The 26835-nt window shown below is 39.8% G+C and overlaps 1 protein-coding gene across 1 annotated transcript; it reads right to left on the bottom strand.

Moving 5' to 3' along the window:
• On the bottom strand, window positions 1-25640 carry PAPOLG (poly(A) polymerase gamma). The gene is made up of 22 exons (XM_068401525.1): window positions 25624-25640; window positions 22206-22364; window positions 22066-22132; window positions 21351-21432; window positions 21158-21267; window positions 19764-19817; window positions 18534-18645; window positions 17818-17907; window positions 17056-17194; window positions 16835-16907; window positions 16632-16752; window positions 16234-16318; window positions 15778-15831; window positions 13922-14041; window positions 13484-13593; window positions 11017-11138; window positions 10755-10924; window positions 10012-10118; window positions 9697-9935; window positions 8063-8119; window positions 7119-7232; window positions 1-80 (listed from the first exon to the last, which is right to left on the bottom strand). Exons 1-21 carry the CDS (start codon window positions 25638-25640, stop codon window positions 7134-7136), a joined length of 2187 nt encoding a protein of 728 aa, XP_068257626.1. The 3' UTR covers window positions 1-80; window positions 7119-7133.
• Window positions 25641-26835: the final 1195 nt, after the last annotated feature.

The raw sequence follows: 26835 nt of genomic DNA, 5'->3' as shown, positions 1-26835 counted from the left end.
CCCATCAGCACTTAGTAAGGTGGTAACTTGGATCTGACAGTCCTATGGTACTGCATGTTGTGCTAAAATTCTTAGCAAGACTTTTTTGTGGAAAATGAAAAACAAGCAAGAAACAAATTTGTGATTATTTTTTTTCTTCTTAAGAAGGTAATTGAGGTCCGAAAGGAAAAGTTGTTTAATTTGCAAGCTTATAAAAAAGAAACAAGAAAGAATAGCAAGCTATCACATATATAGCAGCTTAAAAAATCAGCATTTTGTTTCAGTTACAGTCTCTAAAGATATTTACAGTAGTCCTTAGCCAGATACAGTAACTGCTATGGACTGGGAATCCCCATTGCAAGCATTGATAACATGACTACAGAAAAAGGGACAAACAACACAATCTCACACATTCAGGGAATTTGGCTTCAGTTTCTGGTATTGCCACAAAATTTCTGTCTGACCCTTCATAAAATGTTAATCTCTATGCCTTAGATTCCTCATCTGTTAAAGCAGAGATTTAAAAAAACTTCTCAGAAATGTTGTAAAGAATTATTAAGTGTTGAAAAAGAATTTTACACGGTGTCAGGGAAGGCCTTGAAAAAAAATATACAATAGTACCAAAACTTAATACAAATAAGGAACTTTTGGTGGCCACACTGGTTCATCCTCTGCCCAATTATTTCAGATAAGAAGTCATCTTAAACATTGGTTTTAGTGGCATCCATTACTTAACAAATACAAGATCATCCCATGTTTCTCGATAAAAGCTCTCCTTAATAAGTAGTTGAAAAACAAAGCAATCTAAGCTAAAGGAATAGTGACCGATAAGAGACTCAAGCTTATATACAAGCAGGAGCTGATTCTTGCTTAGAAGTCACTAAGAACCTGTGGTTAGCTTCTATACTGAAGCCTTAACTTTAAGTAGTTGCTTTGCTTTTATTTGACTTTTTTAGACCTTCGCACAAGGACAAACAGAAGTGCAGCAGGGTTTCCCCACTGACATCACAGCCACTGAAATCAGGGATGACCTTTAAGGCTGAACACACACATGATTTGAATCTGAACATACAAACTTCTATCTCAGCTCAGTAATAGGGCTTCTGGCCAGTCCATCTCAGCTTACTTGTTACTGAAAGGTGAACTGAAAACAACTTTAAATAAGCACAGTCCAGAGAAAACAGAGATATTACCTTTACTGAATTTTCCCCACTTGAAGTCACAACATGTAAGAACGGGAGAGAAAATTAACACACTTTTGATTACTTACTTCTGTAAGAGGAATATAGTTTAGTAAACAGATTTATAATTTTACAGGCATGTGCCAAATATTTACCCTGAATTACAGAAAAGTAAACATCTCTGTGTTTACACAACTTATCATTTGGTGTAACCCAGTGATTTATTTAGTGGGTGAACAGGGGAACAGAAACAGGGGATTCCCTTGCCTTCTCATTGCTAATACTTAGCTGTTTGCAACAGTCATTTTCCTCAAAACACAACTCCCAGAAGTCTATTTTTGTCCCATTTGATTTTCTTGGCTAAATTAGTGTAAAAAAATCACTATACAGAAAATACTGTATCCATAATCTTCCTGTTGTTCATGATTTGACAGATTGGTTAGTCTTTTTTGTAAAGGCATTGAACAAAACCTACACTGGGTTGCTTTACAGACTCTCCCAACAGCTCTTATCCTACATAGCAGAAAAGGTACAGTATTAGTAAAGACCTTTAAAAAACACTCAAAATGAGTAGGGGAAATTAACATATGCTATACCATCTAGAGAAAAACAGAAGTGAATGTAATGACCCGCTACAAGGCTGGCAAGAAATACTTAAAGACTTCTTGTTCCATGTATATAATTCAGAAGAAGGACCAGCTTTCAGTTTCCCGATGGTCTAATGCCTGCCTCATTTAGGAGAGCAGAAAATGTATAACTTAAAATAGCTATTACTTCTTTAGCTTAGTTACTAGAAATCTCTGTTGTACTGCTCACAATGACAGGCCTATGCCCTTCTGCTCAAGTAGTAGAAGAGGCTGTACATAATAAAATGTAAATTTGGTATCAAAGAAATAAGAGAGAAAAAGCAATGGACAAAAATCCCAGCAAACATACTAAAGCAGTGCTGAAGGCAGACAGCCAAGTACTTATACATCAATTGACAAACCCTCAGCTTTTCTTTGTGTGCATGCACTTGGATATAGTGTTTATATGATTACTTTTTCTGTTCTTGACAAGTGACCACACAGGAAAAACAGAGCAGAATTAAAACTGCAGGGACAAAATACAGTCTGGCATTTTCTTAGCTTTAGTTAATGCTGCAGCAAATAGATGCTATGTTTTATTTTTTGTCATATTACCATCAACGCACTTTGTGGGTTATGGCTAGTCAACACTTCCCATTTTAAGGCCACATTTTCAGTTACTGCAAGTTTGCCAAAAACTTTTCTTTGGAGTATGATTACATCTACTGCACCTCCAGCTGATTTTTAGGAAAAACAGAACAAAAATGACTCAGTCATTTCTAAGAATGAGTCATGGGGAACATATGCTGCTTTAATTATACTCAAAGAATTCTTAAAACTTTTATTAAGAAGCTCTAACTTCTTCACATTTCAGAAGCAGGGACATGAAATTTAGCACGGAGACTATGCTGGTGTCCCTATTGGACTTTTTGCTCTTCCTTGGAAAAACCACACATATCTTGGGCATGTGTTGAACCTTTGAAAAGATTGAATTTACACATGCTTGCCAGACTTGCTTAGCAGCCAAAATTTTCAGCTCTCGCTCCATTGCATATACTGCAGAGAGTGAGCTGGATGGTCCCCACAGTAGGCAGCTGATTGCCAGGCTACCACACACTAAAACAGAAGCAGGGCAGGTTTTTTCTCCTCTGGTTTCAGGACTCCTGGGATTTTCACTCCACCAGCACAGAATAAAGCACCACCCAGTTCAAACGCAGAGGAAGCAAAGATGGATTTTGGTGACAAAGGAAGATGTGAGTTATCAGAGAGAAAGGGAGACAAGCAAAAGTCTGAGATCAGATGAAATAAAGAGAGATGAGGTGTGAATAAGAGACAAGGCTGGGTGAAGAAAACAGGATGATTCAGATAGGGTCTTCCCAGCAAAGAGGAACTGCCCAAGGACAAGAAGTCCCAGTTTTATTTTCTTGATTTCTATCAGTGTCTTGAAGGTCAGACAGTTGGGAGGTCAACAGGCTGTACTTCTGGAACAAGAGAAAAATCAGCCCCCCGACTACTGTTTTGCTAACATCCTCTCAGAAAAATACACAAGGTCCAGCAGCCTGGAGCCCTGAGCCCTCGGGCCACGCTCAGAGCTTGACACTCTAGGCCAGCCAGCCAGCCACAGGGGTAGATGATGGCTGAAGAAACCCTCAGCCACAGGGGAGTCCATGCTGACCAGCATACTAGGAGGCAGCAAGGAGTGCTCAACAGCCCACCGGTCCCCTCCTTATCAGCTCCGGGCTGGAAAACACCCCACTGTAGTCTGCTTAGTCCAGCCTGGCCCAGCACGATTTGAGGCAAGGCAGAGCAACAGCAGAGCTGGCCAGGAAGCAGGGGGCTGCAGCTGGCCAAGCCAGTGGTCAAGGGTGACAGGCAGCCCAGGGCTGCCGCGGTGCTTCCCAGCCACCCGCCCTCAGAGAGCTGCAGCGACGCAGTCACATGCCAGCACCGTCACAGCACACGCAGCTCTCAGCCCCCAGCCCGCCCCCGCCACAGGCCTTACAGCAGGAAACCCGCCCCAGCGTGGGAAGCCTGGGCCACAGCTCCCCTTCACTCCGCCAGCTCTGCCCGCTGGCAAAGGGCATGCAGCCCCCACAGCCCCTCTGCAGTGGGCGGATGGAGGGACAAGGCTGCAGCCCACTGCGGGGGTCTGGGGGGAGAGGAAGGTGCCTGTTTTCACAGGAGTGGGTTACAGCTCAGAGCGAGGTGCCCTCTACAGCCATTGGATTTCCTTTGGGGCCACGGCATGGAGTGCCTCCAGCCTGGGGTGGTTATTAGCCCCTCGGCTGCACACACATTGCACACTACAACCACGGCTTTTCAGTTGCTGGAATAATGCATAGGGCCAGGCTCTTTATAAGAAGGATGATGAGGTAATTGCAAAAAATACAGCTAGGAGTTTTCGCTTGTGTTTTTAGGCTAAACAGCTTATGTCACTAAGTATTACATAAAGGCAGTATTAAGTCATCCCAAAGTCAAGATTAACAATTTCAAGATACTTTTTACCTTAATGAGTAAAAAGAAAACGGGGGAAAAAAAGGCAAGTCTTCTATTACTGTCTCTCTTAGTTTCTACAGGGACATCCGTTGCAACAGCAGAAGTTTAAGTGACTTCACATTAACTGTTTCTTTGCTTATACCTAACAAGTAAAACCACAGACGTTAATTCCTGCAATGGGATTTCTTGCTCCAGTTGCTTACCATACACAATTTCAATATGGAGCTGCTCCTCTTAAAGGAGATTGCATGCATCCCTCACCCCTTCCTTGTGGGCCTGTAAGCCACACATACAGCAACCAGCTAAGAAAGCAAATAGAAAACAGCAAAGTTTGCAGGAAGTCTGGTATCAAAGAGCCTCCCTCACTGAGTCTTTATGCATGAGTAACTTCCCTTGCACACACTTTAACAGAGGACTTGCTCCATAAACAAAGGAAAACATTTAAGTTCAATTGTTGCAGTTTGAGCTTTATTTAAAACAGCTGAAATCTAATCTGCATAGTCCTGGGGCAGTATCAGACTTCCACAACGTTCAGGGAAGCTCCAGAACAGTGACATCGCTCAGCACTGGGCCAAGCGTTGAGTCAGGGTATGTTAAAATAAGGTGTGTAATCTCACCTATGCTGAATCGTCTGAAAAACTTACTTCCTAAGTCTTTCCTAAACATTCTTCTTGCAACCCTAAGAGAGAGGGGAAAACAAAAGTAAGAGCAATTAGAAGATAACAGCAAAGCAAGAGTTTAAAAAAAAAATCTGTGTAAAGGTATATACTTTGATATCCATTACCTAGGTTAGTTTGAGAATAGTTGCCTGAATGCATGTGCTGACATAGAGGTTAAGAGCAAAACAGCCCTTAACAGTCTTGGAATACTCAAGTGGAAGAATTTGCTTAAAAGCATGGTAATATTACAGGGTTGTAGACCATTAAAACACACTTGCTTTTCATATTTGCTTTGCTGTTTGTCTTATCACCTACTTCAGCTTTATATTCCTTCAAGTCCATGATGGATTTTTATTTACACAGGTGCTGAAGTTGTATATATATTGTCATGTCTGTACTAGTTACAGTATTTAAATACCATGGTTTTGACACAGGTCACAAAACTGAGGTAACAATTTTATAAACCCAGGTGTAGTTCTGTTAAAAGCCACTTAAGTAACATGGGTTCTGTTTCTTGATTTTAACCTGTGACTAAACCTAAGCTTTGCAGTCTAAGTATTGGGTTTTTTGGAGGGGAGAGGGAAGAATAAGACCTCTCAAACCCACTAAGGCCAATTTTCTAAGAGATAAATTGCACTTGAAGCAATCTGAAAACCAAGTAATAAGAAAAAAAACTAAGTATATTGTGATAAATACAGTCATGCTTTCTCCACAAGTTTGGAATACTAGCAGTAGGAAGAATGCTAGAGAATGAAGAAGATCTTACAAGATACGTGCCTCTTCTTATTCCTTTACAGTCCTTCAGTCTTGCCACTAGGGTTTTAGGTGGATGCTTAAGATGATCAGAGCTCAGAATTGCTATTTAAGCCAAGCAACAAATTTTAAAAGAATTCAGGGGTATATGTTGTCCACATAGCAAGCTGGGACTTCAGCTGTCAACGCAGTTTGCAAACTGCACTATTCGGAGGGCGTGAATTCAAAACCTGGAAATAGTAGGAGCAGGAAAGCAGCGTTCCTAGTCTCCTCAAATTTACTCTAGCATAACATTATAATTTTGTAGAACGTTTTTTTTTGTGGCACTGCCCACCCCACCTTACGTTTGGTTTAGTTGTTTGGGTTTTTAAGCAGATCCCACCTGCATAAAAAAAAGAGACTTGAGATTTTATATTTCTCTTTGGAAGATAGTATTTTACAGTACATACAAAAATACTCTGAAAAAACATACAACTTCATTTACAAAACCACCAAATTATAAAGAAATTACAATAGAGAAATAGCATAACATCTGTTTCATATGACCAGAATTTCTCTCCACCCCTCAAAAAACCTTAACACACTTAACTGGGTAAGCAGTGTTATCAGTTTACAGAACTGGACTTAAGACTACTACAAGTTTTTGTGTAAGCAATTAGAACAGCTTTCAGGGTTTATCTGAAACCACTTTCTGCATGCCAGTTGCTTTCCAGACTACAGCTTGCAGGTGGGTAGTAGCATTACAACAGCCTCGGCTGTCACAATGTTTTAAGTACATCTTTAGCTGTGTGTTCTGAGTTTAGCTTTACTACCCAGTGACAACAAAAAAGCCCTCAAGTCTCTTGCAGGAGTAGTCTTAAGACAAAAATCAGATAACATGGGATGGGACGTATCTATCACCTCCATACCTTGGTAGCATCCTCTGCTGCATTTTCTTCAATGTTTAAATTATTTATGAACCTCCATGGGAGGTAATACTTGTGTAGTGCGTGGCTGTGCTAGACAGTGGAAAGCTACTAGCTAAGGAAGCTGAGCACCATGGTGATAGATGCACAGGAGTGTATGTGCCAAATGGGAAAATAATTTAAGGTAAGAACAATACATGCACATGAACTAGGAAAGCGCAAATGAATACAAGCACATTCATAGACACCTGAAACCAGAATGTGGTTACAGTGACTAGTTAACCCTGTTTACATGCATTCTGAATCCAAGGCACAGGACAGGTTGTTTTTTTATGGCTTTTTCAAAAGCTGTTTCAGCTAGTGACAGTTAAGACCTTTTAAAAGACTAATAAGGATAACTGTTACAAGGATATGCAGAGAGTAGTTCGAAAGGAAGCAAGCATCTAACAATACTATAAAATAAGACCATGATTTTAACTGGCCAGTTGCAGTATGGCAACAGTAACCTTCCATACTTTGTTACTAACTACAATACACATTGATAATATGGACCATTAAACAAGTGATTGTCATCTTTACCTGAAGAGATTCTGGTCACCCGTTAAGGGTAAGTTTGATGGATCTTTTAATAATACGAATACTATTTGTTGGAACAGGAGATGAAGAATCTGGTAGTTCTTTGCTGGAAAGCCTCTACAACACACAAAGATGCCACAGAAAAAAAAAAAAAGGAAGTTTTAAAATCATTAATTCCGAAGAAGCAGCAGATAAACCCTTTCCTAGTTGAATATAACGACATTCTTTATGTACCAAAACAGTATGGCCCAAAACCAAATACTTAGAGGATTTTTTTTTCACCACACCACTTGTTTAGTTACCACCAGTTTACAGAGGAAGAACATTTTCCCCTCTGCACACTTCTTTCCTAGCATCAGTTGAGATAATTATATGCCTGAGTGGGGGAAATAAGTCGCAAGCTGCCCAACAGCATAATAGAGAAAGCTACCATTCTTCTCAGATCCACAGATCAGGAAAACAGAGTGTCTCTACTGTTCAGATTACTGCCAGTCTTATAACCCTCAATTTCACAACATTTTATATGACACAGAAGACTTAAAGCCACTCATACACTTCAAAGCTTCCAAGTCTTGTACCAGAAATCAGTATAGAAGTATTTAAGATAAGAGCTCAGATCACCTTATGGAAGATCTGCAAGGAGATCTTGCATATCTTTTTGCTTAAGAAAAAAAAGGAAATCAGGAAACAAACTGTGTCAGTGTTTGAGTGTAAAGAAACATGGTTTTTCAAGTTCAATAACTTGGAAACTTTGGCTTCACTTTTGTGAGTAAACCTGGAAGGTCACTGTTCAGCTATTCAATTTGGTACAAGCATGATAGGCAAAAGCTTACCAACTACTCAGAACTACCAAGTTTACAGGGATTAGTAGTATGTAAGTCTTTGTATATAAAATGAAAATTTTACTTTTGCTTTACTCATGAAGACAAAGGCACAATAAGTAATACCTGTGATCTTGATGTGTTGATAATGGGAATCAGCATGGATTTTCCTCCAAGGACACCCTAAAAAAGGCAGAAGGGATTTATTAGGCAGTATTGTCAACTTCATGACTTGAGAGACAGCAAGGTCTGGCAGCTAGGATACATAAAAACTAAATACGTACATGAATTGACAAACTCCACCTTGTGTTTTTGGGGGGTTTTTTTGGTTTGGGGTTTTTTTTGTTTGTTTTGTTGTTTTGGGTTTTTTTTTTGGGGGTGGTGGTGGTTTTATTTTTGTTGTCGTTTTGTGGGGGTTTTTTAAGCCTTATAAGCACACACACAACATTTCAGGTATTTCAGCCTTCACTCTACCAACAAGAACACATCTTGATTTAAGGGTGTGCCCTCAAGAGTTTATGCTTCAGTAGCAAGTTACACTAAATATAGAGCTCTTTATCCTCCCTTTGAGAGGCCAAATGCTTTATAGTCTTTATCATAGTTTTAGTTTACATCAGTGAATTAAGTGGTTTAAAAAAATATCTAACTCCAAGCATGGCAAGAAGCTAGGTGCTACCAAATCATCTAGTAGTAACATTTAAAAGACATCATACAGGTGTAATATTTGGGAAATGAAGACTGAAATAAGAACACTAGAACAGTCTGTTCAGCTTTTCAGTTAGTCCACTGAGTACAACCACTTCAAAATTACATTTTCTGTAGATCTCCTGACGTCTTCTGGATTGCTGCCATCTTTGAATGCTGAATCCTGGCCAGTTAACTAGAAGAACAGAATACACAGACTCAAAATAATTGCTGTACCAAAATTACCTTCATATTTGGGTGCAGCTTCTAGTCAACACATTAAATGTATTAGTGGCCATTCTTAAAACAACATTTAGACAAGACTACCATTATCACACAGGAATCTCAAGCCTCTCAAAAAGTGTTACTACCCAAACCTTGAAATCTGTACTTGAAATATTCAATACTAGGTAACAGTTCTGCAAGTTGATTCGTTAGAAGTATCAAAATTGAGTTTTTTCTAGTTGTTCTTTGCCTCTGCTTTAAATCGGAGGTCAACAGCTATTTTAAGGAGATTTGCATATAGCAATAAAACAAATCAAACATTAATCTAAAGCTTCCACAAAACCAAGATTTAACTAGCATCTCCACAATGTAATTTCAGCAGTGGACAATCTATTGAGTAGGCTGATGATTTCTAAAGCAGCAAAACTATCAATAGGCATTCAAAAATCATCTGCCAGAATAAGATTAGCTCATACTTTTACATTTATAAGATCCATATCCTCTTCATTTTGAGATTTTTTTTTTCTGAATTGTTTTAAGAACTGCTTCCAAATGAGCCAAGTTCATTCAGCAATCGGTCAGTGCAGTAATATAAAAGTACAGCAGTGTTTAGAGACCCTGACACCAGACCAGAAACAGTCACTAGTGCCAGATGTTGGAAAAAATGTGTTTAATAGCTATACATCATATCCAAGACAATTTCTCATATCTACATCCTAGTAAAACTATCATTATGCTTAAATTTAGATTCCTGAATCCGTTGGGGATGTACATATGTGTTTCTTCTCAGTTAATTTCATCCATTCTACATCAAACTTCAAACCCTGCCTGGCCTAGCCCCACTTCCTTACCTTTTCTCTGTCTACTGGTTTTTTGGGGCATTCTTCTGATGTAGGTGAATAACGTCCTTTAGAGGTCAGTGAATAAGGCCGTTTAGGTGCAGAATTCTTAAGATCTGTAACTGGAGTCCTACTTAATTCATGCTGTTCTTGGACAAAACGTGCTTTGAGTTGAGAAACTGTGTTATATCCTGGAACAGTGCAAGCAATTGGAGGTCCTGTTGTTCTTATGGCAACTGTAGCCTCCATTTCTGTAGGAGACACCGAGCTTTTAGAGTTCAGCCATGAAATTAAAGACCACATTCCACCCACTACTTCAATACATACTTGAATCAACAAGAGGCATGGAGAGTCCCTTAGACACTGATGGCACAGATATGTGAGGTATCTTCTCTCTATTGTTAGTGCCATGAGATCGCTGGTATACAGCATTTCTGTAGAAGTCAGATGATAGAGTTATAAAATGCTAGTTTGCAAAATACTATACATTTCCAGACAGTTCATGCAGGACAAACATCTACCTTCTTAGCTCATTGTCACAGCTCCACTAAACAACACAAACTCACAGGCAATCTAGCACGAGATCTTCGTTTTGCTGAACTTCAGACAATGAATTTAAACTTAAGCATTTTCTTTAGTGAGTCTGTGTACTGGGACTGCTTTTCAGCTTAGTATATCCAGCACTCTGTGCTGCTTTTAACAAATGTATCTGCTCTACCCATATGTGCACCCAAGTTTGTTGGGTTTTTTTTCTGCATGCTACTCCTACAGTACCAAAAGGTCTGAACACAGCAAGCATTATGTGTTTGGTAGTACTGGGCTATTACTCTCAAGATTACATATTTCTTAATTTCTATGTGTTAATGTACATTAAATTAATTTTTTCAAGGATTTCTTTAACCAGTCTCCAAACTGATCCCCAAAGGAGGTGCCAGCTTTGTTTCTGAAGCCATTAGAGCCCTCCACATGCTTATGATCCAGATATATTCAAACAAGAAATCCTAGACTTCATTCACATTGCGAGTCAGTTAAAAGCAGCTTCTTCACAGTTCTCCAGTTATGGTGCTAACCTTTCTGTCTCTGCTGTAGAAGTGTCCAATATAGATATCTTATTCAATGAAGAGGAATTATATGATGTTCTGGAGTCCATGTCTCTGGAAGGGTCCAAATAGCTTCCATCTAAAGAAGTCCTTCTGCACTGAAGCCCACTAGCATTTTGACTAGGATCTGGCATGCTTTGCTGAAACAACAGTTAAAAAAAATGATGAAGTCTTCAACTAATTATTGAAGCAAAAAAAAATATTGCTAGAAGAGCCAAATTTTTAATTATACCTTCTTTCTTTTCTGTAAGGCTTCTGCTGGCAAAAAATAGTGGAGGTGTTTTCTCTTCACATGAGCTGCCTCAATCTTCATACCGTCCTTCAGCATGTTGAGATTGTTAGCCTGCCTGTAAACTAACATGAAATATAGAGTTGTAACTTAGTGGGGATGTTAGCATTAGGTATTTGTCAAAGTTACATGTGGTTTCTTTAGAAAGAGCAAGCCTTTAAGTCTGTCCAGCCCAAACAAAGAGCAAGAAGTTTCCAGCCTAACTGAACATTAAATGCTACTCAAGCACTCCACATGTAGTCCCAAGATGATTGTGACCTAAGGTGCCCGTTTCACATCCAGTACAGACTAGATACATAACAGCTATTTAAGCTCAAATACGCATTTCTGAGCTCAGTTACAGCTGTGGTTTGCTAACCATGCAGCTCACATCTGAGATGATTTTAACCTGAAGGATATAGTCCTTAACCATCAGTTTTCTGGTTGAGAATAGATCTAGAGGACTTTCTGAATCAACCCAATCGTGCACAGCTGATGAGAGACCAAACACCTTACTCAAGATTCAAACTAATTTTTTGATATTTACAGTGGTGATTGTGGTTTTTTCATAACAGTTCTGTAACATCATATAACTTCTCAGTAGTTTATATGTTAAAATTCTATCCGTTCAGAAAAGTAAGGCTGGATTTTAGAGACATCTGACTTATCAGAATCACTACAATTTGAACAGGTTTTTCTTAACTGCTTGCAAACAGCCTTTTATGCATCTTGAAAATACTATACTAGCACAGCAGTTATTACAAAATTAAGTCACGTTTAGAAAAGCTTCTCTAACATGCCTTTCATAAGCATAACTGGAAAGTCACCTTACTAACATACAGAGTGGGAATCAAAGTAAGGACATGCAACAAAAAGGTTTACAAGTCTTTCCACAAGAGACCTAGAAGTGAAATAAAAGCACAAATACAAACATTCACACCAACATGAACAGTTGCTTCAAAATAAATCCAATAATGTTTTTATGTAAAAGTGAGATAAAGTTCACTTAACAAAAGCCTTCCAAACACTGAGCCTTATATTCTTGAGCCCATCAGCCTGAAGTTAATCTTTGGCCCTCTAAAAGTATTCTCTCAAAGTCAAGGCACATTATAAAAGCTTTCTTGCACATAACCACTGGTCACTCCCACACTTGCCAAAGGATTTCATATCTATCAAGAAATATCTTCTCTGTTCAATCTCTCTGGATTCAAACCGTACATCTGAAACTTACTATAGGCTGTGCTACACTAAACTAAGAGCACACAGCTATAAAAATAGAGTTTGTGCATAGAAATAAAGGATTTAACGTTAGTTCTAGCCTCTTAGCAGCACAGAAAACTCGTTGACATAATTTACATTTGCCACATGTACATCACATCCAGTGGCACTGTGTTTCCAAGACAAGCATCAGTACAAATAACAGTGCAAGTCTGAGGAAGTCACCCCACCCAGCTTGAAACTCAGACGAGACTTTTGATGCATTTTTCTGTGCTTTTCTCATATCCCAAAGCATGAGCTAAAAAGGTCAGGTTTTACTACATTTACTCATGTTGTCTGAGTAAGACAACACACAGCTCATGATGGTTCTATGGATAAACTCTTCATCAGTGCAAACAAACATTTAAAGGAGTCCACTGTTTAGAACTCTGTTCAAACACACTTGTCACTTCAGAAGAGTAACCTGATTTCCTTAGTTCTTCATTATGATAGCTAGGCATGAGCTTGACAGCACACATGCACTTCTGAAAGGCACAAGAGCAGTCAGCTTGGGAAGTAGTAAACAGATCATGGAGAAGACCTGTACTTTCAAATGACTCCTCATCCCCAAACCCCTTTATTCTAGCATTATCTAACAACACTTGCAATATTACTTTATTTCTACATTTATCAGAAGTAATAACACAAGATTAACACGAAAGTTTACATGCAAAACTGCAAGTAATTACAATGTGACAACTCACCGAGTTTCCAAGTTCTGAGATCATATCATACACAAACTTATTTTTGAAAAATACCGTCAATGAGCATTAACAACTTATTTTAGAGCCTAATACAGTTAATTCCCACTTTCAAAGTTCAGCAACTGACAACTGTTTCTGACAAGTGCAGCTACACCAAGTAAATGGACATCTGGCTTCACATCTGACCATGAAATGAGTTCCTTTGTCAGTGTGTTTACTGTGATCTGCAGAACTTATTTCACTTATGGTATGTGGTGTATGACTGTAGGACACACTTTTGTTTCAAGATGGACTTACTTTGCAAGAGTGTCAAAATAGCATGTTTTTAAAGCTAATCTTCTATATGTTGCTCTCCACAGAAATATCTAATAGCTAATAACCAGAAGGAAGCACAATTTACTTTGTGAAACAACTTCCACTAGAATTAAAAAAATTAAACCCTACAAGACTAGAGCAAAGTATAAACTTACCTGTATCTGTGAATGACTGTATAACATACGTTAAATCAATGGTAACACCTTCTGCATTTTCCACTTTCCTAAATACGATTCCAAGAAACCACATTGACACATATCCACTCCTAAAAAGACAGATTCACATATCATTGATGCACATTTAGTTGAATGCTAGTATCTACTCTCAAGAAGGGATTAAGCAAAACAGTGTAGCTGTACGCAGCAGTTAAAGATTAGAGTCAGCCCATACTTAAATGCTCAGAGTACTTCTCTCTGAAGTTCTCCCTTCTTTAAAAAGCTCTTACATGCTCAGAACCTCACCTGTCAGAGCTCACACCTATGAAACAGTAGGTATGTAACTGACCATCTCCCACAGATGAGCTGAGGTGAATGAATATAAACAAGTTACAATACATTGGCCAACCTGTATTTCAGAAAAGTAGTGAAACTCACTGTTTACAGAGCTCCTGGTTGCCAGGGAAAGACTGTGGATTTACATGTGCAATAGTTATAAATTCATTCCTCTCCAAGTTTGCAACCAGCACACGAATTTTAGATTCAACAAGGCCAACCCTAGTAAGAACAAGAGATATTTACTCATTTTTTTAACCGTATCCAGCACAGTAGTTTTATGCCTTTTTATAATACAATAATACAAAAACGCTAACCAATGAATAAGTAGTAAGTTCCATTCAGCTGAACAGACACTAAATTTTTATATCGTACACACTGCAGTTTGCGATGTTTCCAGTGACATTTGAGCTTTTAAGTTTCCAAAGACAGCGGTAAATAAGTTTAACTTGTACTCTTAACAGTTCTGATACCACACTTCAACTGATGATGCAAGTATCAACAAGCAGCAGATCCCAGCACCTCTGGCTGCATTTTGAAGTGCAGCAAAACTCCTTTCTACCCCAAAGATCAAGGAGAAGAGCAGTTTAGAAAATGTTCAAGCACAACTGTTCAATTACACCTGAATAAAGATGCAATTCTTCCTGCAGATTGATCAGTGAAAAGAGTTTACCCTCTTCTAGCCAAACTGAAAAATATAGTGCCTTTACTAAACAAATTATCTAGTCAATACAGTCTCATCAGAAGCTATTTTACTTGCTTGCTTGAGCAGAGCACTCATTTCTTGACAATGAATACCACTGCAAAATTAAGAACACCACACACATTACAGTACCTTGATTCCTCACCGTTTCCCCTTATTTCAAGATTCACAGTTAGTCAGCACATTCACATAGGTTAAACAAATTACTGGCACATGTCCCTTGAGACAATGACAAATATCACGTCATAAGCAGTCATTTCCTTCAACTACAACTGAGGTGCTTCTCACATTAAGTTTCACAAAGCAGGTCAGCACTCCTGCAATTTACCTATCCACTACCAAGTGTGCTGAAGAGATCATTTTCAGCACTAAACATAAGATGTCTGAGCACACTACTGATTAAAACTTAGTAAGTACAATTTATCAGCATTCAGATGCTCTCCGCAGACTGTCAGGTTTCACCCAGATTAAACAGCCTTGTTCCACTTCACTGGAGAAAAGTAGGCTCTGGAACAGGCTGACTACATAATCAGAGCAACTTAACATCGAGTGCAATCTAGTCCTAAATGAAATATTACATCCAGTAAAAGTTATGAAAGCAAGTCTTCTAGGGCTCTAGAACAGTGGTCTTCAAAGTGGGGGGGTGTGTGTACCCCAGAGGGTGCACAAGACAATCCACTGAGGTACAGGAAGAAAATATTAGAACTTCAGTAATGTGTATGTAACTTGTAAATAAGTAAATATATGTTGCAATTGCACATTCAAAATTTTTTTTTTGCTTATAGGAGTACATGATCAAAAAAAGTTTGAAGACCATCGCTCTATAAGTCAGTAAAAGACCTCGCTCTCCAGTGTCCATTACGCATCTGATTACATCAAGTAATCCCTGTTTGCTTCAGTCTCTGCAACAAGGACCATCCTCCTAATCGAAGCAGTGCTGGGTAAGCAGTCTCCTTAGACCCCTTGCATCTGCTTCTCCAGATGATGCAGAGCATCTGACCATCAGGCACACTAACCCTCTTTGTTCCTCCTCATCATGACTCAGATCTTTAGGTTAACTTCTCAAACAGCAAGATGTATGTTAACTTCCCTTCCCTTTTAATTTTGCTGATGAACTGTCTGCTTGACTTGGTACTGTATTCCACACCTAGTTGCAGTTTAATACTTCATTTGTTAATACAGTTAACAAAACTAAAGTGCAACACTAGACTGAGTTTCAGTTATGCATTGAACCCACATTTAAAGCAAGACTTACCACTCTAAGTGATGCTCTTCAGTAGAGGCACTAGCATTCAGCACAATATAATGTCTAGAAGAAAAGGAAAATTAATATAGTAGCTCAGGACTTTATATTCCTTCAAGTGAAACCAAAACTGCCTCAAACTTATAGAATATGACTTTCAGACAAGACAGATTATATCCTGCATTCAGCACAGTATTAACTGAAGAAAAACTGATTACATCCTTTAGAATTGCATTCTGCTATATTCTAAATATCATCGTTGATTTTTTCTAATAAGAAGTGTCAGTTGCATAACACACTTAGTTTCTCTATCTTCCCCGTACTTATCCTTACCAAAATTCATGACTACCTCCAGTTTCTGAAAAAACAAACATTAATGCCATCTTCTATTTAGAGTGCAGGATAAAACTCACTATGCTAACCAGTAAGTAAATCATTTCAAGTTCAGACAACAGATTTCATACATACTTGTACTTCTGAAAGAAGTTCAGTGGTTCAAAGAGCTTTGTCCAGTCTGATTTTCCTTGGAGAATCTCATTTGTAACTGCAAGACCTACAATTAAGGTTGAAAACCTTATTAACATTTTTTAAGTCTAGCAGAGTATGATATAAACTTCACAAGATAAAGGTTTTGAACAGTAATTGACAGATCAAAAAGCAGGAATTCTTATGACACAATGCAGGTCTGCTACAACAGTTCATTGTAAAACTGGTCCCTTATTGCCTGCAACAGGCATAATTCCCAGAGACCTGTTCTACCAAAAAGGGCAGAACACCTCATGGAATATAACCAATTGAGATAATGTGGTTTCACATAGCAAGAATTGCACTTTTTAATCAGTTAATACACATGGAAAGAACTTTACCATGTTTGAACTCCTCCACCATTATCGCTCGCGTTGATGTAGATACATTGTACGTAGAGTTCTGCTGTGGATAGGTCGGGGTGATGATAGGCATTACATGATATCGGTCGCATGGGTTCACCTACGATGGTAAAACAATTTTGCTTAGCGTCAGTTTAGGTTAGAAGAAAGTTTAAAGTCTTTTTAATTCAATGTCTACATACCCTAGGGTCCCATACTGGTAAATTAAGATCGCTCTCTTCGGGTCGTTTCAGCAGTACAGGATTTGGCCATTCCCTATATAAGAAAAGCCAGTAACTGACTATCCTTTTAAAACTCTGACATGTAATCCAGGGTAGGATTGAATGTTGTCAATGTAAATCTTATATACTGCCTCTAAAAGTGATACTTCGTTATGCAAATTAAAACAAACAATAGCTCTTACCATTTTGAAAAAACCAAGAAGAACTTGTTAACAAGAGTAGAAGCCAAAGCATTTGGATAGAGTTGACACGTTCTTGCTACCAGCATCGCCCAGGAAACCCCGCCAAGAAATCCCAGCACGTTTGAGTAAATGCCACGTCCTAGAATGGATACGTTGTAGTTAGCCTGTAGTCTTTCAATAGCCAAGTATATTGCTTCAAATTTACAGCACCACCTTCACAATCTATAGAATACTAGTACACTTCAGCCTCAAAGTCAGTTATTTTTGCAGTGCAAAGAGGCCAAAATTGTCGGTCCTTAAAGCAATGAGAAAAAGAATCATTACCACATCACTTCCCAAAATACTGCTCCTCTGAAATTTGCCTACACTGCTACAGCTACTGCTTCACTCCAACTTCCCTTAAGAAAAAAGTTCTGACATTCTTCTTGCACTTGCTCTAGCCACATGCACAAATGATATTTTCTTATTCCTTATGTATCAAGCTTTTATACTTGGTATTTTTAGCATTTAGTCAGGTTCCTGATAAGCAATGCAGCACCTTGTCTTGTAGGCACTCCCCTCTCCTCCCCACTCCACCCCCATTAAAAACCACACAGAATCTACCACATGGACAGACCTTGAATCTAAACTAAAACCAGTTTTTAATTTAAAAAAATGTCATTTAAACAGCTATCCAAAGCTGAAGTACTTCCAATGGTCTTATTTTATCAGCATGAGGTGCCTCTGAAAAGTTTTAAGATCATGAACAATCACATTACTCACGTTTTGCCCACAGTTTAATTGCACGGAGCGTGAGCCGGAAGTTCTCTTTATTTGGCACTAGATGTAGTATTTCATCAGTAACTCTGCAGCCTGTAAGAAAAAAAGTACAGAAGTTCCTAGTAACTGGTACAAGTCAGTTTTGTGCTATACTGTATCAATAGCTTACAGTCTATGAAAACAAGTTTGGATTACTTGCTTTGTATTACCTTAAAAATTATAGATTATACATAACACTCAGTATCACTTCAGGTAACTGGTGCCCTCAACAGCTTTTTTATAGTTTAGACTACAGCAAACAATTTTTAATAAGGCCTTTCTACAGCATTCCAAAAGATAGGTTTCTTTTGACAGCCAGGAACAATTAAACCAGTCAGTGTTAAACAGTGAGCTAGTTAAGCTTCAGGTATTTTATATATCTTAACTTTTTATGAACTACAACACATTCTTCTCTATCAAGTGCTCTACCTATTCATCTGAAGCAGTTTCTGTGGCAAACTGGAACAATGCACACACCCTGATCAAAGAAACATGATATACGGGTTCTATCTAAACACACAACTCCTTGAAACATCTAAAATTAAGCCCACTTGCCACCTCAGATCTCAAGTATACAGGAGATAAGTTTCTGCATCGTGTACAGAGACTTGGGTTGTGTAATGTGCATTCTATAGCAATTTTCTTAACAATTTCTTTTAAAGTTGTGTAAACATGCTTACCATTTAAGCTGCGTATACATCTTATATCCAGACTTCTCAGACGTGAGTCATCTCTGAGATCAAGATTATCAGAAACAGTTTGCACAGACAGTCGTGCAAACACAAGATCAATCTGAAGTGGAAAAAAGTGCCAACCGTGAGTTAGAATGTCACGCTGCTTGCAAAGAGCACACTTGTGGGGGACAGTTAGTTAAGCCTAAAAAGAGTGGTTAACTTTTGGATTTAGAATTATGTGACTATAGATACATCTCCCAAGAGATTTATTTGCCAGAAAACTCAAGAAAATTGCTAGAAGTTCCATATTTTATTTACTAAACCTTCATTGCATCCCTCCTTTCTTTTTAAACTAGGGAAAGGAAGGTGTTTTTTTTTTAAGTTGAAAAGATACGCGAAACTTAGAATTTCCATTAAAAGGGAACTTAAAATCAATCGTAGCATTAAGACTTAAGTTCAATCACCTCAACTATACTTCAGCGAAGGAGAGAGCATTTTCTTTATGCAGTAAACCCTTTTGATCCTTAAGTATCTTGTTTTTTAGTACAGTCTGAGGCAAGAAAATTATTCTGTGAAGGTCTGTACCAGATAAAGGCCACAAAAAGGACATTGATTAAGTGTCTTCATGATAGAGATACCAAGCAGTAACTTGCTTAGGTACTACAGCATGCAGGTCTTTATTTGCTGTATAAGATGTATTCAAGATATAAGGATTCCTGCAGCTGACAAACCTAGGCAGGAGTCAAATGAGCACTTGTACTTTTAATTTTCCAGATTGTTTGTCTCATAACCACTTCAGTTTTGATTTGCAACAAAACATTTAGTCTGTTCACATGATTCATACAGCGAACTACACTATATGCAGCCCTTTGCAGAGAGCTAGCTTGTCAGAGCTAAGAAGAGTTAGCAAGGACACTGCCTCTACTCCCCCTCTGCACAATCCTTGTGAGATAAATGCTGTTCAAGTAGTCACCCTGGCAGGTTTAGAAAAAGATGTCCCTGATGTTCCCAGGCCTGCTAAGACTCCTAGGGGATTATTTTCCTATAAGCTCCCATTCTACTGCAATGTCTTCACAGATAGGTTGTGGCCAAGCTGTTCAACTACAGTTTCTGAAATATACTTTAAGATACCAACAACCTTCCAAAATAGCACAGTCACGGGTCCCTGGAAAAGCTATCCTATTCCAAAGGAAGAAAAAGCATTTACTCACTTAAAGAAAAAAGTGAAATGCTTACCTCAATGCCATCAAACTCAAACTTGACAACTGGTACATATGCATCTTCAACTGCCTGTAAAGGAGAAGATAACTGCATAAGAAAACATCTTTTGCTAGTTTAATGTTTTTCCTAAAATATGACACAATACAGAATTTGCACTGCTAAACTACTCAGTATAAAGACTGAGTTGCTTCTGAACCAAAAGAATTGTTAATAAGCTGCAAGCAGGATAGCACTAATACGGTACTAACACTAGCTTTAAAAAGTTGTTTAGCCAAAAGATTCAGAGGCTGATCATTTATTGTAATGAACAGTGCACAATGAGCCATCAGTATCAGTAGTTGTAAGGTACTTACCTTGGTAGTTACAAAGAAAAAAAATTTCTGTACCTATCTTACTATTGGTTAACATCCAGAGAAATTAAAAAATTCTGTCCACCTTTGACAGTGTGCACTAGTCTTCTCTATTTTTATTTTCCACCATGCCTGAGGTGCTATCAGCTACCTTTTGGGACAGTTTTCAGTTTTGTAGACCAGTTGTTAGAACTGTGCCACAGCCCACTGTGAGTCTGTTTTCAGGTGACAGCCATCTAAACGAAGGCTCATTGGCTATGCACATGAAGTCTTTCAAAGGGTCTGCACAAGGAAGACTAGGCTAAGACAAACATTTCTCAGGAGTTCAGCTTTACATGCAAGGTACACAATATATGCACCTGAAGGTGATTTTACAAAGCAGTTTTGTACATAAAGTTAATAGGAGCTGTGCTGTGAACATAAAGCTGACAGTGTGCATTCCTTCTGCAAAGTCTCAGGCTGAGTAGCCAGAGAGGAACATGACCCGAGAAGAACAAATTAGAGGTCCTAAAGCACATCCAGAGGAACTCCATAAACCTGGTCTAGAGGAAAGGTGTCCCTGCCTGTGGCGGGGGATTGGAACTAGATGATCTTTAAGGTCCCTTCCAACCCAAACCATTCTATGATTCTATGAAAGGTACTGACAGAAGCCTTTCCACATCACATTCAGCTTCCTTAGTTTTCAGGCTGCCCCTTCCTCTTCCTGCATGCAATTACCTTATTTCCAAGCCCCTTACTACATCTAAGATTAAAGGAAGGCTCCGAGGGAGAACCTTGCTTTTTGATACAGCTGACTCATTCCCAAACCATGTGTAGGGGAGAAGTGTACCACAAAGATTCTTATGTGATGTATAGACTTTGGGGAAAGGAACCAGAAGCTTGACTTCAACATTTTCATGCTGTATAAAACAGTATTTTAGAAGGTGTTCAGAAACAGTTTCTTTTTTAAGCTTAATCAATTTCTTTTTTTGGCTTGTAAGACATTCAATACCAATATGAGTCTTTAACATGAATATTCTTATTGTAGAAGTTGCACAATCTATCAAGGAGAGAACTTACTCTTAAATTTTTTATTTCCTCCTGATGTTTTAGTTTTTCACAGAATGACTGAAAAAAATCTGATCTTTCCACATGTCTAGGAGCAACACAAACAGCATCTATGTCAGCACCTGCAAAGAGATTCCATTCCTTCTGTTATTGTTGGAAGTCACTTTCAAGCATTAGAACTATGACTAGACAACAGAAGTTCTACCTTTAGTGTGTACTCCAAGCTTGTAAGAACCAAATGTAAATATTTTGCCACCAACATTTGCTACAGCTGAAGGGGAAAGATTCTGTGGGTAGAGAAGAAAGAGTTTACTTTAGAATGCAAGATAGATATTGACCTATATGCAAGTTTAACTAGCACACAAGTTATTTAGAAAGACTGTAACAGCCTCCATAAACAATGTCTTCTCACTCTCGTACTGAGTTGTTAGTTTAATAGACTGATAGTGTTTTTCTGAAATGAGTGCTTGCAACTCAAAAAAAAAGAGGAGTAATGTAGCAGTCCTTTCATTAATTTAGACAAATTGAGACCTATTATTAGTCTTCCATGCAGCAGATGCACATAAATTAACATAATCTAAGAGCTATACAAAAGGCAAATCTAGTCTAATAATTTCAAACTAGATTGGGGCAAGATTAGTGCCCATTTACCACCTATCTCACCCCACAACATATTGTTTCAGCTTTGTTAACTGCTACAAGTCAACTGCTACAGCCACTTCACAGATTTATTCAGTGCCCCAAAGACTTCAAGATCTTGACCTGAAGTACCTTATTTCAATGGCAGTTACTACAGCTCTACTCGATACTTCAGAAGAAAGTTAAAAATTGAACTTTAGCATAAATCCTAGTAGTATGGCCTTTAAAAGAAATAAAAAGGCTTCAGCTGTTTTGATAAGAATGTATAAAAAAATCTTTACCTTGCTCTCACCAAGTTCCAAAATCCATTCTTTGACCAAGTTACTCAGTTTACCAAGAACAACCGACCTGTAAAGAAAACTCATGTTAAATCTGCCCTAAAAAACCCAATTAGTTAACAAATTTTACAGTCTTGTTATACCTGTGATTCAGCTCTTCCTCATCTTCAAATACCCCAAATGGCTTCATTGCTTCAACTAGCTTCTGAGTATGAATGCAATCTACATCCTTAGGAGGAGCCAAGCTAATGGGAGAGGTAATTCCATAGTGCCTTTGAGGCTGGTTCTGCCACCTAGCAGTACTGTGGGAGAAAATAAAATACAGAAGACTTCACAAAAGAAAAAAAAAAAACAAACCCTAACTTAATGGAAAACACCCTTCAGCTTACAGGTTTCCAAATCAACTTCTGCTCTTTTACCCAGCATTAACATAAATGGGAAAAAAATTCCTGCTGATGATTTTTAGATAACTTTTAGATAAAGTTGCAACCACTTTTTTTAGAAAACATTTATAAACATAAGAAAAGATCCAAGTTGCTACCATCTTAATACATCTTATTGGCATTGCTCTAGACAGTTAGAACTGATCACCAGGAAATTAAAAGGTCTGAAATCCACTAAAGGTGACACTACATACAGCACAAGTTTTGGACACATTTCAGTTTCATATCAGCTTTGATTTAAGGATATTCCCATCAGGTTCCTGCTAACATAAAACAATTTAACACTAGCTTCTTTTAGTTAAACATGTTTGCTGTGCTTTGACTGATTCTGGAAGGGCATTAATTATACTTAACTGTAGAGGAAGGACGTATAATGAAGTGATCTGTTAAACAGAGTTGATACAGTAAATTCAGTATTATCTTGTTTTTGTTTATGGAAGAGTATGAATGAAAACATCAACCAATCTGCAGCTAATGTTGCTAGGAGAGCCTCATGCTCTTAACACTGTTCTATTTTTATAGTTCAGAGGCTTAGCTGTACATACATCTGTTTTATCTAAATCCAACAGATGGAAGTGTATAAAACAGCAAAAGTTACGCTCTGTTTGTAGAGGTTGCTCAAAACTGGCTTAGCTAGTTCACTGCCCAGTTCAGCTGAGCAGGACACCAGGCACCTTGGTTTGGAGGGCCACGGGTTACTACCCCTGGAACTCCAATTACAGCAAGGCATAATTTTCTCTTCCGACCCTCTGCTTGCCCTTCTGTTTTGCAATCAGAAGCAGCACAGGACTGACATGGCAGTACAACATTAAATTAAAGGCAGCATTAGCACTTTTTTTTTATATACACCATACAACCCTTGCTTTAAGAAAGAGAAAAATGGAGGGAAAACCCTACTTTGCATTACCAGCTGAAACCAGGAGAGAGAAAGGAGTGGGACAGGGTGTAAGAACTATACCTAATGGATCACGGGTCTTTACTGAAACACTAGTAGCAAAAGGGGGAGACGCATTAAAAGGTGTATACAACTCATCATGCTTGTCAAAGAGCCCATATCCAGACCCCAAGACTAAAGGGATTAATTATGCCATTGTTCAAACTGTGTGTTTTTCTACTTCACATTCAGACAACTTCAAATATTAGCTGGGTTAGTCAAGAGATGCTTATAGCTATTTAGGGTATCTGACCCATTTCACCTTCAATGGGATTAGGAAGTGCTCAAAGGACAGCTTCAACACTCGATTAAAAAAAAAAAACAACAGTCTATTACAGCTCCTTATTTCTATTGTTGCCGTTACTCTTCCATTCTCTCTCAGAGTAGCTTTATCCAACTACAGACACAGCTTTTAGTCATCTAGTGTTTTTTTTTTTTCCCCTCTTTCTGTGAGCTCAGTTTTCAAACTTTCTTCTATGTGTTTTCCAAAAAGCTGGGGGTGGTATGAGGAGTGTGGTCCTATCAACTAGCCTCTCCAGTCAGAATGGCTGTTTATTTACAAGTCTAACTAGGCCTTGACCTAATCTGCCTTGCCTTGTTTATAGGCATCGTCAACTTCCACTTCATAAGTAAAAATAGTCATAATGAATATTTTCCTTCTTATATCATTTTCATAACATGCAGAAGGGAAGTCTGTGTTTAATTGCTGTGCATTATATCTAAACTAAATCATCTACAGCAGCCATTTCCTACGTGTTTTATGTATTCCTTGCATTGTACAACTTGCACTTCAGAAAGTTTGCACGAAACAAGAATGGGTTTTAGACTTTCCAGTATAGAGAATGCCACCATCTGCCTTTCATCGCCCCATTCTTCCTACAGAGACTATAATTAGAGACTGACATAAAGGACAATATCAATTAGATATATCAGATATTATTAATATCAAATTATTTTAATCAATAGTAAATATTTTTCAGTTGCTTGCATGTATAACTGAAAGTTCGATCTCACAACTAAAAAGTTGAAGAAAACGGCACTTGGAAAGTTTTATTGAAAGGGTGACTTATGCCCAATAGTTTGTCCCCCCCTTTTAGAATAAAATTTTTAAAAATTAAAAAAAAAAAAAAAAATCTTCTCTCTCTCAAGTGTACCAGACCACCAGGCACAGACAAAGAAGGGATCTTAAGGGATGAGGTAGCATACATAGCATACTACCTATTCACCCACCAGCCTTCTGATTAAATAAGTCTGTTGCAGTTTAACATCTCACCAACTCTTGCCGTGATTTGTCCACCACAGTGAACAGCTCACACATATTTCTGTTCTGACAGATCCTGATTTTATACGAGAAGTTAACTTAAATTGATTTGTTCCAGGTTTTGTCACTTATTTACAGCTTTGCAAAGCTGCGAGCCATTTCTCCTGCATACTCAGGGAGACAACGGGTAAGTTTGCACCATTACAGCTCAGGGAGTTGCCTTCAGCCACCGGTGCAGTGTATGAGCGTTCACTGTGAGGGCATTCCTGCAACTCATGAGGTCCGCTTGCCATGAGCCAGCTAGAAATTTATGCCTCCAGCCTCTTCCACCCTCACGGCCTGGGAGGAGAAATGACTAGAAATCAGCTCCTGAACCACAAAAATTGACAGCATAAAACAAAACAAACAAACCAAACCCCCAACCCCGTGACCTTCTCGGGAGTGACACCGGCTACACCTTTCACTCCTATCGCACAAACTCACACCAAAAAAAAAGCCTGCAGACACTTGTTAGCAAGTTAAAGCACTTTGTCCTTGAGACAACACTCGGAGAAAACCACTTTTTCCCCTCACGTTGCCGCGGGATCGGTAGCCGAAGGCCAGCGCAGAGCCCCAGCCCCGCCGTTACCAGGTAACAGAGACAACACAACGCGCAGACAGGCACACACACACCAAAACCAGAGGTTCCGACAACCGGGGCGAGCCCCGCAGAGCCCTTACCCCCTGCCTTCACGCAGAAAAGGTTTAATATTTATTTTAAAGACGAGTTTTCCCTCACGGGAGGCAGGTTTCCCTCCCCTCCTTCCCCAACACCCCGGGGCCCACAGCCTCCCGCCCCGCCAGGGCGCTGCGGTGGGAAAACCCCCTCAGGGAGCGGGGAGGGAAGGAGGGGGCGGGAGCCGGGGCCATCGGTGCCGCCTCACCCGCACGTCTCCTTCATGGCGCCCACGATCCGGCACGCGCCGCACACCCCAACCCGCGGCTGCCGCCCAACGGCTCGCGCCACTTCTACCCGGCCCGCCGCCAACGCCTCCTTCCCGACGGCCACTGCGGTGCTCGGCCAACGGGACGGGGGAGAGCACAGGGAGGGGCGGGACTAGCGGGGAGGCCACGCCCCCGCCGGCGCTGCTGCCCGTCGCCCCCTGGCGGCTGCTGGCGGCGCGCGGCTGAGGCGGTCGTTCCCCCCCGCATCTCCTCACGGGGACCGACGGGCGCTCGCCTGACAGGGCGGGGGACGCGGTCGGTCACGAAACGGGGCTGAGACGCCCTCGCAGCGGGGCGGATCGCCCCCGCCGCCCAAACCGGGAGATGCACAAGCTGCTCTTCTCCTCGCGGGAAGGGAGGAGGTGGGCAGGTGAGGCAGGGAGGCTGCGGTGGCTCCGGCGGGGCGGGCGGCGGGGCGGGGGATCATCACCCCTGAGGGCGTGCGAGGAGGAGAAGGCGGCTTCCCGCTCCCTTCAGGGCATCGCAAAGATGCGCTTCGGCATTTCTGCCACCCCCCGAAGCTGGGGGTAACTCCCCTCGGGCGGCCGCTGCCCTCCCGGGCCCTTCGCGGGGGAGCCAGGGCTGGCAGAGCCCCTGCAGCGCGGGGAGGGCTCCGCGCCGAGGGGTCCCTCCAGCACACCTTTCCCTCCTCAAGCCCAGGGACCTTCCCCCTCACACGCCGCCTTCCTGACACCCCCTTTTCCAGGAGAGCGGTGATCAAAGGACAGAAATCACTAGTGCTCCGTTCATTTATTCTCAACCAGTAAGTGCTGGAGCGAAGCGTCTTGACTTAAACTGGGCTCGAGAGGTGTTAGTGACAGCACATCGTTTTGGGTACTCACCAACATAGTCTGTTACATTGTCTGTTACAAGCTGAGTATTAAAACAAACAAAATACCCCAAGAATATTCACATTCGAGCCTGCAAAAAAGCTAAAAGTAAAACCATAATGTTTTTGTAAAGTTGAATAAATCTTTGGGAAAAAAGTTTGCTTCCTAGCTGCCTTGATGTCTTGCCATATCAGAGCCTTTCTTTAAGATCAGCACCTGCATCATTTCTGTACTTTTCTGGGTCGTCTACAGTGCCTTTGTTAAAGTAAAATACATTTTATCTTGCAAGATACTTTGAAGAAACACAAACTTAACTTTTGT

The sequence above is a fragment of the Nyctibius grandis genome, chromosome 1 (assembly GCF_013368605.1).
Source record: "Nyctibius grandis isolate bNycGra1 chromosome 1, bNycGra1.pri, whole genome shotgun sequence".
Lineage (NCBI taxonomy): Eukaryota > Metazoa > Chordata > Aves > Nyctibiiformes > Nyctibiidae > Nyctibius > Nyctibius grandis.
This window is presented reverse-complemented; position numbering and strand designations above follow the sequence as displayed.

What these genes read in the sequence shown, in the direction of transcription:
- PAPOLG (XM_068401525.1), bottom strand. An exon ending in AATTAAACTGTGGGCAAAAC is followed by an intron (nt 17,195 to 17,817) that starts GTGAGTAATGTG and finishes TATCCATTCTAG; the next exon opens with GACGTGGCATTTACTCAAAC. An exon ending in AACCAGGAGCTCTGTAAACA is followed by an intron (nt 13,594 to 13,921) that starts GTGAGTTTCACT and finishes CTGTCTTTTTAG; the next exon opens with GAGTGGATATGTGTCAATGT.